The sequence below is a fragment of the Sorex araneus genome, chromosome 5 (assembly GCF_027595985.1).
Source record: "Sorex araneus isolate mSorAra2 chromosome 5, mSorAra2.pri, whole genome shotgun sequence".
Taxonomy (NCBI): Eukaryota; Metazoa; Chordata; class Mammalia; order Eulipotyphla; family Soricidae; genus Sorex; species Sorex araneus.
This window is the reverse complement of record NC_073306.1, coordinates 90864341-90878781: the sequence shown is the minus strand read 5'-3', so window position 1 is coordinate 90878781 and position 14441 is coordinate 90864341. Positions and strand designations below refer to the sequence as shown.

At 43.6% G+C, this 14441-nt stretch overlaps 1 protein-coding gene across 4 annotated transcripts in view; it reads left to right on the top strand.

Moving 5' to 3' along the window:
* The window catches only part of GPSM2 (G protein signaling modulator 2), a 45049-nt gene that overhangs the window by 29122 nt on the left and 1486 nt on the right, over positions 1–14441 (top strand). For 3 of the 4 annotated variants that reach the window (XM_004620043.3, XM_055138471.1, XM_055138470.1), the window contains 4 exons: positions 3059–3129; positions 9550–9726; positions 11917–12076; positions 12526–12743. In XM_004620043.3, the coding sequence (XP_004620100.3) occupies positions 3059–3129; positions 9550–9726; positions 11917–12076; positions 12526–12743 (626 nt within the window). The remainder of the gene's footprint in view (positions 1–3058; positions 3130–9549; positions 9727–11916; positions 12077–12525; positions 12744–14441) is intronic. The other variant, XM_055138472.1, reaches the window with a different exon arrangement.

Genomic DNA, 14441 nt, shown 5'->3' with positions numbered 1-14441 from the left:
TGAGTACAGAACAAGAATAGCCCCTGAGCATCCCTGGGTGGGGCCCAATCCCTCGCCACCCCCTTCAAAAGAAATCACCAGGAAGAGTCTGCTGAAATTTGTATATGAGCAGGAACCCTAGTGATACATCATCAGGATACTTACAATACCCAAAAGGGAAAAATGCATACTGATAATGGGACATTTTAACACATCCCTAATTTATCTTAATAGCAGACCAGATATATAAAAGATCTCAATTTTTTAAAAATTGATATAAATTTAGTGCATTGTCAAGTAAATCATAGCAGTGCTTTTGTGAAACAACCTGAGGTTATCTCTATATATGAAAGATCTGGAAAACTCAGCTTTCTTGATAAAATATGAGAAGTCCTTTCTCTACAGACAGGAAGGTCATAAATATGCAGGTGGTGTGCTAGTGGCAGAGACAAACAGACCAGAGCTTAATGGAACGAAATAGCCCCTGTTTAGTCTATACTTATGTTGTTTACATAAGGGGGGAAACTAATATTTCACACAAGAATTTATTCTTGATGGATTAAGAATTAAACATGGTGGCTGGATAGTGCCTTGAATGCAGTCAACTCCACGTCTAACCAAAAAAGCAAAATCAGAGGCAATTACCCCAAGTTGCGTCCCAAGGAAATGACTGGTTTGGCCTTTGAATCCATGCCTAGGCAGTCTGCAGACATGACAGCAGAAGGTAAGATTATCTCAAGACACAGAAGTAAATCATTAAGGAAGATGGGCCTTGAAATTCAGTACTTCATTTCACTAAGAGGAAATACATAGAGATAAAACTCAAGTTGGGAGGATGTAATTGCCCCAAACATGATTCAAAAAGGAGATAGAAACTATATGAGAACTGAATTAAAAACAAGACATCCAAGATAGAAGATAAACAGAATATGAACAATTCAATAGACAAAAGCAGTTAACAGAAGGAACCCCATCGGTTATAAATACATGAAAATATATTTAACCTCATTTTCATTTTGCTGTTGTTTTTTTGTTTTGTTTTGTTTTGTTGCTTTTTGGGTCACACCCAGCAATGCACAGGGGTTACTCCTGGCTCTGCACTCAAGAATTACCCTGGTGGTGCTCAGGGGACCATATGGGATGCTGGGAATCAAATCTGGGTCGGCCGCGTGCAAGGCAAATGCCATACCCGCTGTGCTATCGCTCCAGCCCCTTGCTGTTGTGTTTTAGGGCCACACCTGATGGTGCTCAGGACTTACTCCTGGTTCTGCACTCAGGGATCATTCCTAGTGAGCTCAGGGGTCTCTGTGGGGTGCCAGCGATTGAACCTGTTTCAGCCGCGTGCAAGGCCCAACCTGCAACACTATTTTCCAGCCCTATTTTCAGAATTGTTAGCTTTATCAAATGAGAACATGTAAATATGTTTAAATCCTGGATATATAAATGTTTTCCTATTATTTTAACTATGAAGTATACAAAGTTAATTTGAAATTAGTTTTAGACATACAAATAAATGTATACTAAGAGACATTTCCAGCAATTCCTGTACTACATAATGACAAGAAATAGCAATCAGCCTAAATGAATCACTTCCTAGATTTAAAATGGAAACAAAAATGTATTAGACTACATATATCAACTTGACTCTCACAGATACAAGATTGCCCAAAGGAAATGAGAATATAATACAGTGGGAGACTATGTAATGTTAGATAGTCTGTATTGCTTAGACATATGTAAATACTGAAATCATATATTTTTTAAAAGTGTTCAGGGAGCTGACTCAAGGCTGGAGTGGCAGGTCTGACCCCGGCAATCCTGAGCATGGCCAGAAGTGGCCCAGGAAAACAAAACAAAGGCTTGCCAGGGACAAGGAAAGCTCAGGTTCTACAAGATTGAAGATGTTCATCATGGTTTCTTGGGTGCTTTTATTCTTTTTTTGTCAGGGGGCCTCCTAAGTGTTTTGGAGGCCTGGGGTCCACTCCCAGTACTACCCAGTAACTCAGTGGCCAAAGAGTGATGCTTGGGAACCAGCAATGCAGGGACCTCTGAGGCCTCAGGGCCACACCCAAAGTGCCGGGGGACAGGATGGTGCTGGGACACAAGACAGTGCTGGAGACTGAATTTGGGACCTCCATATGCCAAGCATGGACCCTTGTCTGCCAGGCCTGCCCCCCGCCCATGAGAGTTCTCTCCCTGGCACCATGGCCGCTTTCTTCCCCCCCCCACCTCCCCCTCTCGTGGTTAATCCCAGCAGTGCTAGAGGACCGAGTAGTACTGGGAGCAAACAGGGTTTGCTCACTGTGCACCCAAACACCGTGACCCCTCTATCTCTCTGCCTCCCCATAGCTTGTTTCATAAGCTGGGTATAAGGCATCACGTAATTCCATAGACCTTGCCCTTTAAGGGGGCTAGAGAGATAGTGCAGCAGGTAGGGCATAGACTTGCATATGGCCAACACAGGTTCGGTCCCCAGAGCCCCTTTAGGGGTGATTGGTTGTGGCTCCCAAAACCAAAACACACCCCCAAAATACCCCTGAAAAATTGTGGTCATTAAAAGGCTGACTTGAAGTGAAAATTGTATTTGCTGTCAAAAAAAATTTGAGGATCTCTGCTTCCTGTTTGGTTTTAACTATAAGATCTGAACGTAGAGAAAGATAGCTTGAAAAGGAGAAACGGTATAGTACAGAGGACGTTATTTTTATTCTTACTGCAAAATTAAAGACCAAAAGCCTTGTTCTTAGGTTCTTACTTAACCCACTTTCCGGTTTGGGTTTCTTAAGAGATGTGTGGATGGAGTAGAACCCATTATTATAAAATGTCTTGTCTAAATTAAGGGGCAATGTTAGTAACCCAAGTTAGTTTCCAAGCAAAATTCAACTTCCTCACATCAAAGCATCCTAAGGGAGTGTACCTTCTATTTTTATGTAGCTGGTGAGATTATTATTCTTAATACATGTTTTTACATGTCTCCTCCTCTGCCGTGAGTCTGTATAACTGACTTGAAAGCTGAGCCACATAGCGATGCTGGGTTTTCAGTCTCAGGCTTTTGCCTTAATAAATTGACTTTTTCACAAAGGTGCACGTCCCAAGTTTGGACGCCGACACAGCATGGAAAACATGGAACTTATGAAGCTGACACCGGAAAAGGTTGGCAGTTTTTATGTCTTCAAACTTCTTCATTTGCTAACAATGTTTTTCTAACCTTCAATGTAAATGAAATAGTAAGCTTAGACTTTGTTCTGAGTACCACTTTAGAAGTTTTCCATCAAGAAGTGTCAGAAAAAAACAAAACCCCAAACTATAGTACCAAAGTAATGTGTGCATTTTGCTGCTGTTTAAGACCCTGGTCTTCTTTATAGCTGTGTAACACATTCCTGAGAGTATCTGTAAGAAACTTGTCAATACAGTTGCCTCTGGGCAGAGGATTGTGTGGGTATCTGGATTAGAGGGAATAATTTTATAGCTTGGAACATTTGAATATTTTACCATGTATATGTATTGGCTTGACTTTAATGATTAGGAAAATCAAAACACAGCAAAGAAGCTTCCCCCTGCCCCCCCCACCCGCAATAACACAGCAGTGTTGGTAAGATTAATGACACTTAGGTTCAAGAAGAGACTTTTATTAACCATCTGTTTTGAAAAGCTTATTTTTTAACTGCACTAGGATGCATCTTCTCTTTGATCTTCCTTCTCTCTCTCTCTCTCTCTCTCTCTCTCTTTCTTTCGTTCTTTCTTTCTCTCTTTCTTTCTCTTCCTTCCTTCCTTCCTTCCTTCCTTCCTTCCTTCCTTCCTTCCTTCCTTCCTTCCTTCCTTTCTTCCTTTCTCTCTATCTCTCTCTCTCTCTCCAGAATAGAAATTTTATAACTGAGGAGTTTTTATTGGAGGATGAATCTAGTCTGCTTTGCTTTCCCCTTTCTTTTTTTAGCAGTGCCAGGAATCAAAAACAGGGTCGTCCCCACCTGCAAGACAAGTGCTCAGCCACTGAGCTGCACCCCGTTTTAGGCTGCTTTCCTCCAACTGTTTAATATTATCTTGTTGATTTTATTTTGTAGTTTTGGGCCATACCTGGCAGTGCTCAGGGGTTAGTCCTGTCTCTGCACTCAGGAATTACTCTGGGAGGTACTCAGGCAAGGGACCATATTGGATGCTGGGAATTGAACCCAGGTTGGATTCATGCAAGGCAAACTCCCTACCTGCTGTACTATCACTCCGGCCCTTAGTTTTATCTTGTTAAATTAAACTCTTGTTCCTTAAGAAAAAATATAGTGCATGTTTTTAATACCTTTTATCAGATGTTCAGTACAGGGGCCAGGGAGATGGTTCAGTGAGTTGAGCACAGGTTTGGCCAAGCACAGGAGACCCAGGTTTGGTCCCCAGCTAATGATCTTCCCAGTGGTCGGGAGTTGCCCCATGAGCAGCAAAGTAGGTCCCTGAGCACCGCCAGGTATACCCCCACCCCCAGTGTTTGTTTAATGTGACAACTTTAGAACATCATTACAAAAAGAAAATCGGAATTACTGGGACTGGGGCCAAAGAGATTAAGATGCAAGCCTTGTATGCGGCCAACTTCCTTGATCCCTGGTACCTCAATGGGTCCCTAAGAGCCTCTCCACACACCCCCCCGCAGCAATGCGGTGTCCTCAGGGCCTCACAGTGAATTACCAGCACGGTTGGCCCCCAAAAATCAAAACCAAAAAAATTAGTAACTTTGTTCATTATTTTGAGCAATAGCACAGCGGGTAGGGCGTTTCCCTTGCACGCTGCTGACCTGGGTTCGATTCCTTCATCCCTCTTAGAGAGCCCGGCAAGCTATCGAGAGTATCCCGCCCGCACGGCAGAGCCTGGCAAGCTACCCGTAGTGTATTCGATATGCCAAAAACAGTAACAACAAGTCTCACAATGGAGACGTTACTGGTGCATGCTCGAGCAAATTGATGAGCAATGGAATGACAGTGATACAGTGATACAGTGATTTATTAAATACATTTATTAAATAAAGTAAAATTTATTAATTAAATAAAAAGGGACTCTCCTTCACTGCTGGTGGGAATGCTGACTGGTTCAGCCCTTCTGGAAAACAATATGGACGATTCTCAAAAAATTAGAAATTGAGCTCCCATTTGACCCGGCAATACCACTCCTGGGAGTATATCCCAGAGAGATAAAAACGTTTAGCAGATATGACATCTGCATTTGTATGTTCATTGCAGCACTGTTTATAATAGCCAAAATCTGGAAAAAAAAATGGAGTTCCCCCAAACAGATGACTGGTTAAAGAAACTTTGGTACACAATGGAATACTATGCAGCTGTTAGAAAAGATGAAGTCATGAAATTTGCATATAAGTGGATCATCATGGAAAATATCATGTTAAGTGAAATGAGTAAGAAAGAGAGGGACAGACATAGAAAAATTGCACTCATCTGTGGATATAAAGTAACAGAATGGGAGACTAACACCCAAGAGTAGTAGAGATAAGGACCAGGAGGTCTGCTCCATGGCTTGGAAACTGGCCTCACATGCTGGGGGAAAAGGCAGCTCAGATAGAGAAGGGAACACCAAGTAAAGGATGTTGGGAGGGCCCATTCAGGTTGAAAGATGTGTGCTGAAAGTAGACTATAGACTAAACACGATGGCCACTCATCGTGTTTAAATAGGTATAAATTAAATGTAGTAGAATTGGTTCTTGTTGCAAACTAAAACACCCAAAAGGAGAGAGAACTAAAGGGAATGCCCTGCCACAGAAGTGGAGTGGGGAGGTAGGGGATGGGATGGGGGTGGTGGGAGGGATTTTGAGAACATTGACGGAGGAGAATGGGCACTGGTGGAGGGGTGGGTAAACAATCATTATTATGACTGAAATGCAAACACGAAAGTTCATAAGCTTGTAACTGTACCCCACGGTGATTCACTATATAAAAATTTTAAAAATAAATTAATAAATTATTTAAATAAATGTATTTAATAAATTTATTTAAATCTATTTAATAAATTTTATTCATATTTATTCATCTTATGTTTTTATGTGAGTAGTAATATAATCATATAAAGAACATGCTTTTCATGTTCTTAGATATTCTTTTGTCTAATTGTTAGAGTTAAGGGCATGATTTCAATTTTTTTTTAAATTTTGGGAGTCACACTGGCAATGTTCAGGAGTTGCTCCTGGCTCTGCACTCAGGAACTCTCCTTAGGGATACTTAGGGGACTATTTGGGGTGCCAGGGATTGAAGGTAGGTCAGCTGCATGAGAGACAAGCACCTTACCCGCTGTACTCTCTCTCCAGCCTTGATTTTAATATTTTTAATATTGACTTATGTGTGAGTAGTCATATGACCAACATCTACTGAATTTACTCTTATGCTGTTTTTCAGAAATTTTGAAACTATGAGTTGTTTAAGCATTTTAATTTCTAAAAGAGTATATTTACCTCCTTTGAGTGGTTTAAGTTTTTAAATTTTCAAATTATCATTTTTGGGGGTTTGCTTTGGGGGTTTTATCCTGGTGGGCTCCAGGAACCATGAACTTTTTTTTTTCTTTTTGGGTCACACCCAGCGATGTTCAGGGGTTACTCCTGGCTTTGCACTCAGGAATTACTCCTGGCGGTGCTTGGGGGACCATATGGGATGCCGGGGATCGAACCCGGGTCGGCCGCGTGCAAGGCAAATGCCCTACCCGCTGTGCTATCGCTCTGGCCCCACCCCCATGAACTTCTTGAGTTACCTCTTCCATCCCCTGATTATTTCTTTCTTTTTTTTTTTCTTCTTTTTTTTTTTTTATTGAACACCATGTGGAAAGTTAAAAAGCTTTCAGGCTTAAGTCTCAGTTACACAATGCTCGTGATTATTTCTTAAATTAGAAAAGTTTGTCAGTTTTGGGATCTTTTCCTCCTCCTAGAAGGAACTTACTAACAAGGAGCAAGGTGTGGCTTCTGGTGCTAAATGGTAAATCTAAAGAATTTGACCAAATTCATCTCTGATTTGACATCTGATTTTCCAGGTGTCAAATGGTGATAAAGTTTTAGGTATAAATTAAATGTAGTAGAATTGGTTCTTGGCATTGGTTTCTTTTCTTTAAAGTTGTCAAAAAATTATTTCACTACTCTCAGCAAAGTAGTGTTTATAAGGAAAAGGGCTATTTCTGAGTTTTAAGATTCCTCTTGCCCGCATGCCTGGCTGTCTTCCCCGGGGCCCCTCGGAAGGGATGGGCTCCAGCTTCCCTCTCCACCCCGAGCAGAGCTCCGGTGGCTGAAGACCACCGGGACCTAGCTACAGCCATGCTCGAGGTCCCTCTCCACACATTCGGACGGGCCTCACGCATAAAGGTATGGGTAGAGGAACCCAGGTGTATGTAATCCCATCAATGGCCAACATCCAGAGACTTAAAAGCAAGCTCCCAGAAGTGATATCTTGTAGCCTACTTCTCCCTCTGGGAGAAACTGGCAAGCTTCTGAGAGTTTCCTGCCCACATGGGACAGCCTTGCAAGCTTCCCGTGGTGTATTCATATGCTAAATCCAGTAACAAGCTGGATCTCATTCCCCTGTCCCTGAAAGAGCCTCCAGTGCGACATCATTGGGAGGACCAAGTGGAGAGAGACTTCTAAGATCTCAGAGAAAAGGATGAATGGAGAGGTTACCGAGCCCGCTCGAGAAATCGATGATTAATGAGATTTTGTGATCGTGATCCTGAAGATTTCTCTTGGAAAAGAGAGCAGCTGCAGGAACATTTGCAGGGACCATAGGTCTTTTTTCTATTGAAAAAAAAATTTTTTTCCTATTGTTGTATAATTTATATTATTTGGATGGCCTAAGGGGGCTGGTTAGGGGCGTTTGGGCAGCGCTCAGGGGACCACATGTGGTGCTGGGGATCAAACTACTGTCAGCTTCATGGCAAGGCAAGCCTCCCACCCCCCCATACTACCTCACTAGTCTCTTGTGGTGTCATTTATAAGAAAAGAAATTCTTTGCTTATTCAAATGGCTAAAATACATTTCTCCTATGGACTGGACTTTCATGCCCAGTACTTGGAACTGCCTCCGTGTAGAGAGAGAGGTAAAGGCCTTATTTATGTTAAAGAGGTGACTTTGGGGAAGCTCTTTGCAAAGTGGGGAGCTGCTTACTAGAAACCTGACAGTTTCCTAAAATGGGCAGTCCTGCCCACTAGGTTGGACTGGTGGGACTGAAGAAAGGAAGCTGGCAGTACTCTCTGGTACAGGTAGGGGGCACTGTTTGATTAACATAGTGAGACCAGTCCTGCAATCTGTGCTTATTGAACCACATTCAGCTGTGAGCCACCAGTCCTATACATCAGTTTCACCATGTTAAAGGCAGGAAGGCTCCCAGTGGGGCACTGAGATTATCTGAAAAGGGGGCGGGAGCCATTTGGGAGCCCCTGGAATGTTTTGCCAGGAGGATCTGAGCTTCTCAGCCCCTCCTGAGGGATACACATGGGTTCAGTCATCAGTGCTGGTGATGTGACCGGCTCCGTGGATAGATGCCTCTGTGACTGCACCAAGGTCGGCTCCCTTGGGGGTGTCTCTCCCCACCTACCACCTCCAGCCATCTGTTCTGAATTTCACTCCTTGTAATAAACGGATGCTCTGGTTAGTTCCTGTGTTTCCCGAGTGCTGACAGCTGCCCTAGCAAAGTCATAGAACCTCAAGAAAGGCTTTGTGGCCCCTGGTTTACGGGCATTTGGTCCAAAGCTAGGTCTGGCTCCTGAGGCACGGGGCAGTGCTGGGTACTGGCTCTGGGTGAGCTCAGGACTACGCCAAGTCCTCACAGGCTTCGCTGGAGCCTGAGAGCTGCTGGATGGCAGCGGGGCACCCCACCCCTGCCCATAGACCCTGTCTTAGGACACAGGCACACTTGTCCTCACTGTACGGAGTCTAGAACTCCTGGTTGAAACTTTTCCTTCCTAATTTTGAAGATGGTTCCATTATTGTTTCTGTTGAGAAGTCCAAACCGCATAGAAACATTTCGGTGTTCTGTTTTTGGGCCACCCCCAGTGCTGGGTGGGGAGAGGCTTCCCTGGCCTGGTCTCCAGAGGTTCCTTCTGGTGGTTCTTGGAGCAGCATGCCAGGGCCCCACCCAGGCTCCAGTGACCAAGCTCTAGACAGCCAAGATTTTGTGGTAGTTTCTTTTCCCTTCCTGTTACTCTTGGTTGCAGTTCTCAGGCCCAGTCTGGCTCTGTGGCTGCTGGGGCCGCACACCTGCAGGAGGAAGGACCTCACTCTGTCCTGAGCACTCCCAAGCAGTGCTCAGGGCCAGAGCCCCTCCCTCTGAAAGTTGGCCACAGGACAGTTTGGTGGCAAGGATGAACCCCAGGCCTGCCATGCTCCTGGGTGTGCCCTCCCCAGAGTCATCATTTTAATGGTTTTCTGAGAAGCCCATATGTATATACAGTTAGCATTAGTACTGAAAATAGTTATATGTGGCAGTAAGGAAATTATTACAGTCTAACTTCTATAAATGAATGGAAAGAGCAAGTTAATATTATAGAACACTGCAGGTAATCTGTTGATTTTTGTCGTTGTTCATGTCCTTTCCGTTTATAATTTTGCAGGTACAGAACTGGAATAGTGAAATTCTTGCTAAACAAAAACCTCTTATTGCCAAGCCTTCTGCAAAGCTACTGTTTGTTAACAGATTGAAGGGGAAAAAATACAAAACTAATTCCTCAGCTAAAGTTCTCCAAGATGCCAGTAATTCCATTGACCACCGAAATCCAAATCCTCAAAGGGTATGTTTAAAATCAGTCTTTGAGTTCGAAGTACCTCTGTTTCATTTTCTTGCATTCATCTTGAGTCCTTTGTCCTGTTAGACCTTGTTGCTCAAAGGTCTCCCTAACTCTCCAGTCTGAGCCCTTTCGTAGGGAAGTTGCCCCACCTGGACTCCGAGCTCCTAGACTGGGTCCATTCTGGATGTGAGGAGATGTCGTTCCAGAAACAACTGGTTCCAGTCATCACTAAGAGAACATACTGCTCGGAGGCCCTGTCTCACTGGACAGCTCCTAGGAAGGCAGCACTCAGCAAGAGGTAGATGAGGGCTGGTCAGGGCCAGGAGAGCCTTTGCATAGTCACAGGTTTCTCCCCCGCTGTCAGTGCAGGAGAAGGTGGCTTCTGGGAAACTGATATCAGCCCAGATTTTACTCTAGAAGAGCCAATCTGTGGATAGCCAATCCCCTCATAGATTATGCAAGCCTCTGAGAATTATTTTATTTTAAAAAGATTATTTTAAAAAGATCACTGTTCACCCTCATGTCAGCATTCCATGCATACCTGCCTTTTATCAGTTTTTCTCATGTTATTCACAAAAGGGAATGTTAGTATATAAAAATGGCTCAAAGCAGAATTGCAATTCAAGAAAGACCCATTTGGGCTGGAGCTAGATCTTGGCTGGGATGCCAGGGATAGAAGCTGGGTTGGCTGCATGCAAGGCAAGCACCCAATCTGCTGCCCTATCACTGCGGTCCCTAAGTGATAGCTTTAGGAACCTATCAAGAGGGACCAGGGTTGTAGTACAAGAAGGGAGGGCTTTTGCTTTGCATATGAGGTCTGGGTTTGGTTCCCAGCAGAGGAGAAGAAAAAACAAAGACTCCATTCTATCGTTCTAGGATTCTTTTAAAGAGTGGGTAGCTCCTAAGTAGTGCTCAGGGAGCATTCACGGTGGTCCCTGAAGGTGACGCCGTGCGAGAGTCTGTGCCTGCTGGAACTCAAGGCCTCACATCCACCTCGGAGCCGTTTCCCTGGCCCCAGGTTTGAGGTCTTAACTAAGTCGACAACTGAAAGTGTGCACAGTTTTAATTAGAGCCTGATTAAGAAAGTTTTTTTGGATTGTGTCTGGTTATAGCTTACACATATACTTCTTATTCCCAAGACTTCTTAAACTTTTTCTGCTAATAACAGCTTTCTGCCTGCAAGGGTGGGGGGGTGGGGATTAGGGATGGGGCTGGAGCAATAGTACAGCGGGTAGGCATTTGCCTTGCACACAGCAGCCCTCCCCCTAAAAAAATTGGGAAGGAGGATGGAGCTATGGTCAGCCTCATGCCAGACAAATGCCTTCACCCCTGTACTGTCGCTCCTCAGTCTGAAAAATTTTTACAAGACTGCAGCTATCTAGAAATATGTAAAATAGGCAAGTAAATTAAGTGTTTACTGATAAGCCATAAAGAAACCTGAAATAAAATGTGAACCCATATGGGATTGTAACCCAGTTTTAAAAGCAAGTCTGTCCTCTCAGCAGCCCACTTATTTCATTTCAGTTAAAACCTAAGCTAGAAATTTGTAAGTCTTTCCTAAACTTCCTCTCCTTTCGAGTCAACAGCTGTCTTCATTTCTGTACAGAATTGACTATGACCAGGTTGGAGAGATATAGTCTGTGGGGGACAGTGCTAACCTTGCATACATCAGTTGGGCCCAGTTCAATCCCTGAGCCTTGTAGCCCCAAAATTTAAAAAAATTATTTTTGTCTTATTTCACATGTATAAACATTATTTAGCCAGTATGAAACTCTACACTGCAAATACCCATTCACCAACCATCTCAGTTTCTTGTGCATCCCTCTTGGCCTCTAACACTGTGAGCATCACGTTCCAGGGCCAGCAAGATAGAACCAGGCTTAGGGCATGTGCCCCGCGTGACGTGACCCTAGCACGGTTGTGTGGCCCCCAAATGGCACTTAGTATAAAGCCCTGGAAGCCACACTTTATCAGTTCTTAAAGTCTGCTGAATTCAGACAGGAACTAGGGCTGGACTACAGAATGTGGATAATTCAGTATCTATAGAATTTCCCATTACATTTTTTTAGCCATAGAAACAAGGATTAAAGGCTGAAAGATTAAAGACTGAAATATTGCAGCTGTATTACTAAATTGCCATCCCCTATTCTTTTTACAAAGATGTCAGTTTTCCACATTTTCTCAATGTTTTAGAAAATCAGTGCAGATACCATTGGAGATGAAGGATTCTTTGACCTGTTGAGCCGATTTCAAAGCAATCGGATGGATGATCAGAGGTGCTGCTTGCAGGAGAAGAACCATGGAAGAGCATCAACTGCAGCTTCTTCCACTCCCCACAAAATGATACAGAAAAGTATGTTCTGCCATCCCATCTTATCAATTGTCACCTTTGTTCAGGTCCAAACAACAGGGGTTTGTTTCACTTCTAAGTTTGTCAGTATACTTTCTATTATAAATATTTTTTTAATGAGTAAAAAACCTATATGTACCTTTAAAAAATTCATATATATATTTATATATATATCTCATATTCCACGTGTGGATTAAAAAAGGAAAACACTGAAGTGCCTTAGAAAGTTCCAGGATGGGCTTTCCTAAAGAAACCCCCAATAGCCATCCCAATAGCAAACAACTCTCTGCCATTCCAATAGTACTGAACTCAAAAACAGTCCTTTTCATCCAAATCTGAGTAACCATGGAATTTTTGGTGAAATCGGGTCCAACCGAGGCAGAAAGGGGATTATGCACATAACAGATGTCTGAATATTTTTTAATGACTGGGATTTCCCCCCCTCGTCATAGCACCATCTGTTTCCGTGGCATCCCCCAACACAGATGAGTTTTTAGATCTTCTTGCGAGTTCCCAGAGCCGCCGCCTTGATGACCAAAGGGCCAGTGTCAGTGACCTGCCGGGCCTGCATCTGACACAGGCCAACAGTCAGTCAGTTCTGGGCCACCTAATGACGAATGACAACAAAGAACCTGATGAAGACTTCTTTGACATCCTTGTAAAATGCCAGGTATGCCTGCATGTTTTTGTTCATTCTGTGCCCAAGATACTGCTGAGTTTCGGTAATGTTGGAATTCTGATTTGAGAAAGACGGTTTCATATTAGACAGGCAAAGGTCTATTCCAGAAAGAGCCAGTATTCCCTTTTTAGGGGAGTCCAGCTAGCCCCATGTGGACAGACTGCCATCTGGGGGCCTGGTAAGCCCCCTCCATGGCACATTTTAGCTAAGAAATACCTCAAATGACTTGAACAGGACCATGATGAAAACTATATATTTTCAGTGAAGGTCATATTTTCAGTAGTGTCTACTTGACACTAGTTCTGGATCTGTCCTCATTCATTAACATAATAGCTATTACCAAGCTCTGATTCAACAAAAAAAATTACCGAACACTTAATTTGCTCTAGACACTCACTGGGAATTCTCATGCTTTTTTTTTTAATTTTATTTTTGTTTTTTTGGTCCACACCCAGCGATGCTCAGGGGTTACTCCTGGCTCTGCATTCAGGAATTACTCCTGGTAGTGCTCAGGGGACCATATAGGATGCTAGGAATTGAACCCGGGTCGGCCGCATGCAAGACAAATGCCCTACCCGTTGTGCTATTGCTCCAGCCCCTCACTTGCATTTTAGTAGGTGCAAGCTGGACACTGGATTAAGGTGGGAAAAGAGTGATAGGAGGAGTCCTGATAACTGTTAGAAAGAGGGTGTTTTAGAGAAGTGATGTAACTCAGGCAAATTGGGACCAGAAACTGGGTAGTAACAGTGATTGGTTGACAGAACCTAATCCTAGAGGAGAAAAGGGTTTAAGCAAAAAAAATGTTAAGTAGGGAACTGGATATAAACCTCTGGAGCCCAAGAGAGAAGTAACTTTGACAGCCATCTGCGTAGGACTGATGCCCACTGGAGAACATAAGACAGCAGTATGCTCAAGTGCAAGAATGTGAGATACTGAGTATTAGTAATTTAGAAAGTGCATGTCTGGAGCAGGTACAGAGTGGGTAAGACTCTTGCCTTGCAAATGGCTGACCTGATCCCCGGCATCCCACATGGTTCCCTGAGTATCGCCTGTCTGCTGATAAAAATGATTAGAGAGGGGCTGGAGCGATAGCACAGCGGGTAGGGCATTTGCCTTGTACGTGGCCGACCCGGGTTCATATCCCAGCATCCCATATGGTCCCCTGAGCACCACCGGGAGTGATTCCTGAGTGCAGAGCCAGGAGTAACCCCTGTGCATCGCCGGGTGTGACCCAAAAAGCAAAAAATAAATAAATAAATAAAAATGATTAGAGAGGGAATACCTGGAGCTTACCTGGCAGATTCAAGCTCAGACTCCCACCTCAAAGTCGTGGCTATGCAGAGTAGTAAAGACGCCATGGCTCAAAGGGTGGGAGCCCAGAACTCCCAAGTCCCCCCCTGCCCCCCGTGAAAGTGATTGGCTGAGAAGACATGATCTGATTGATTACCTTTGGAGAGGGTGGACCACAGCCAGCAGTGCTCAAGTACCCCAAGTCAGCTGCATGCAAGCAGGGGAGACAAATAGGACTGAGGGGAAGGTACAGAACATAAAATGCTTTCATAACCCACCATAAAAACAGGATTTTAACACAAAATATCTTCTGTAAAAGAATGAAATCAGTAATAGAAAGCAAGCTGGAAAACTCACAAATCTGTGGGATTTAAACCACCAATGAGTCAAATAAGAAAT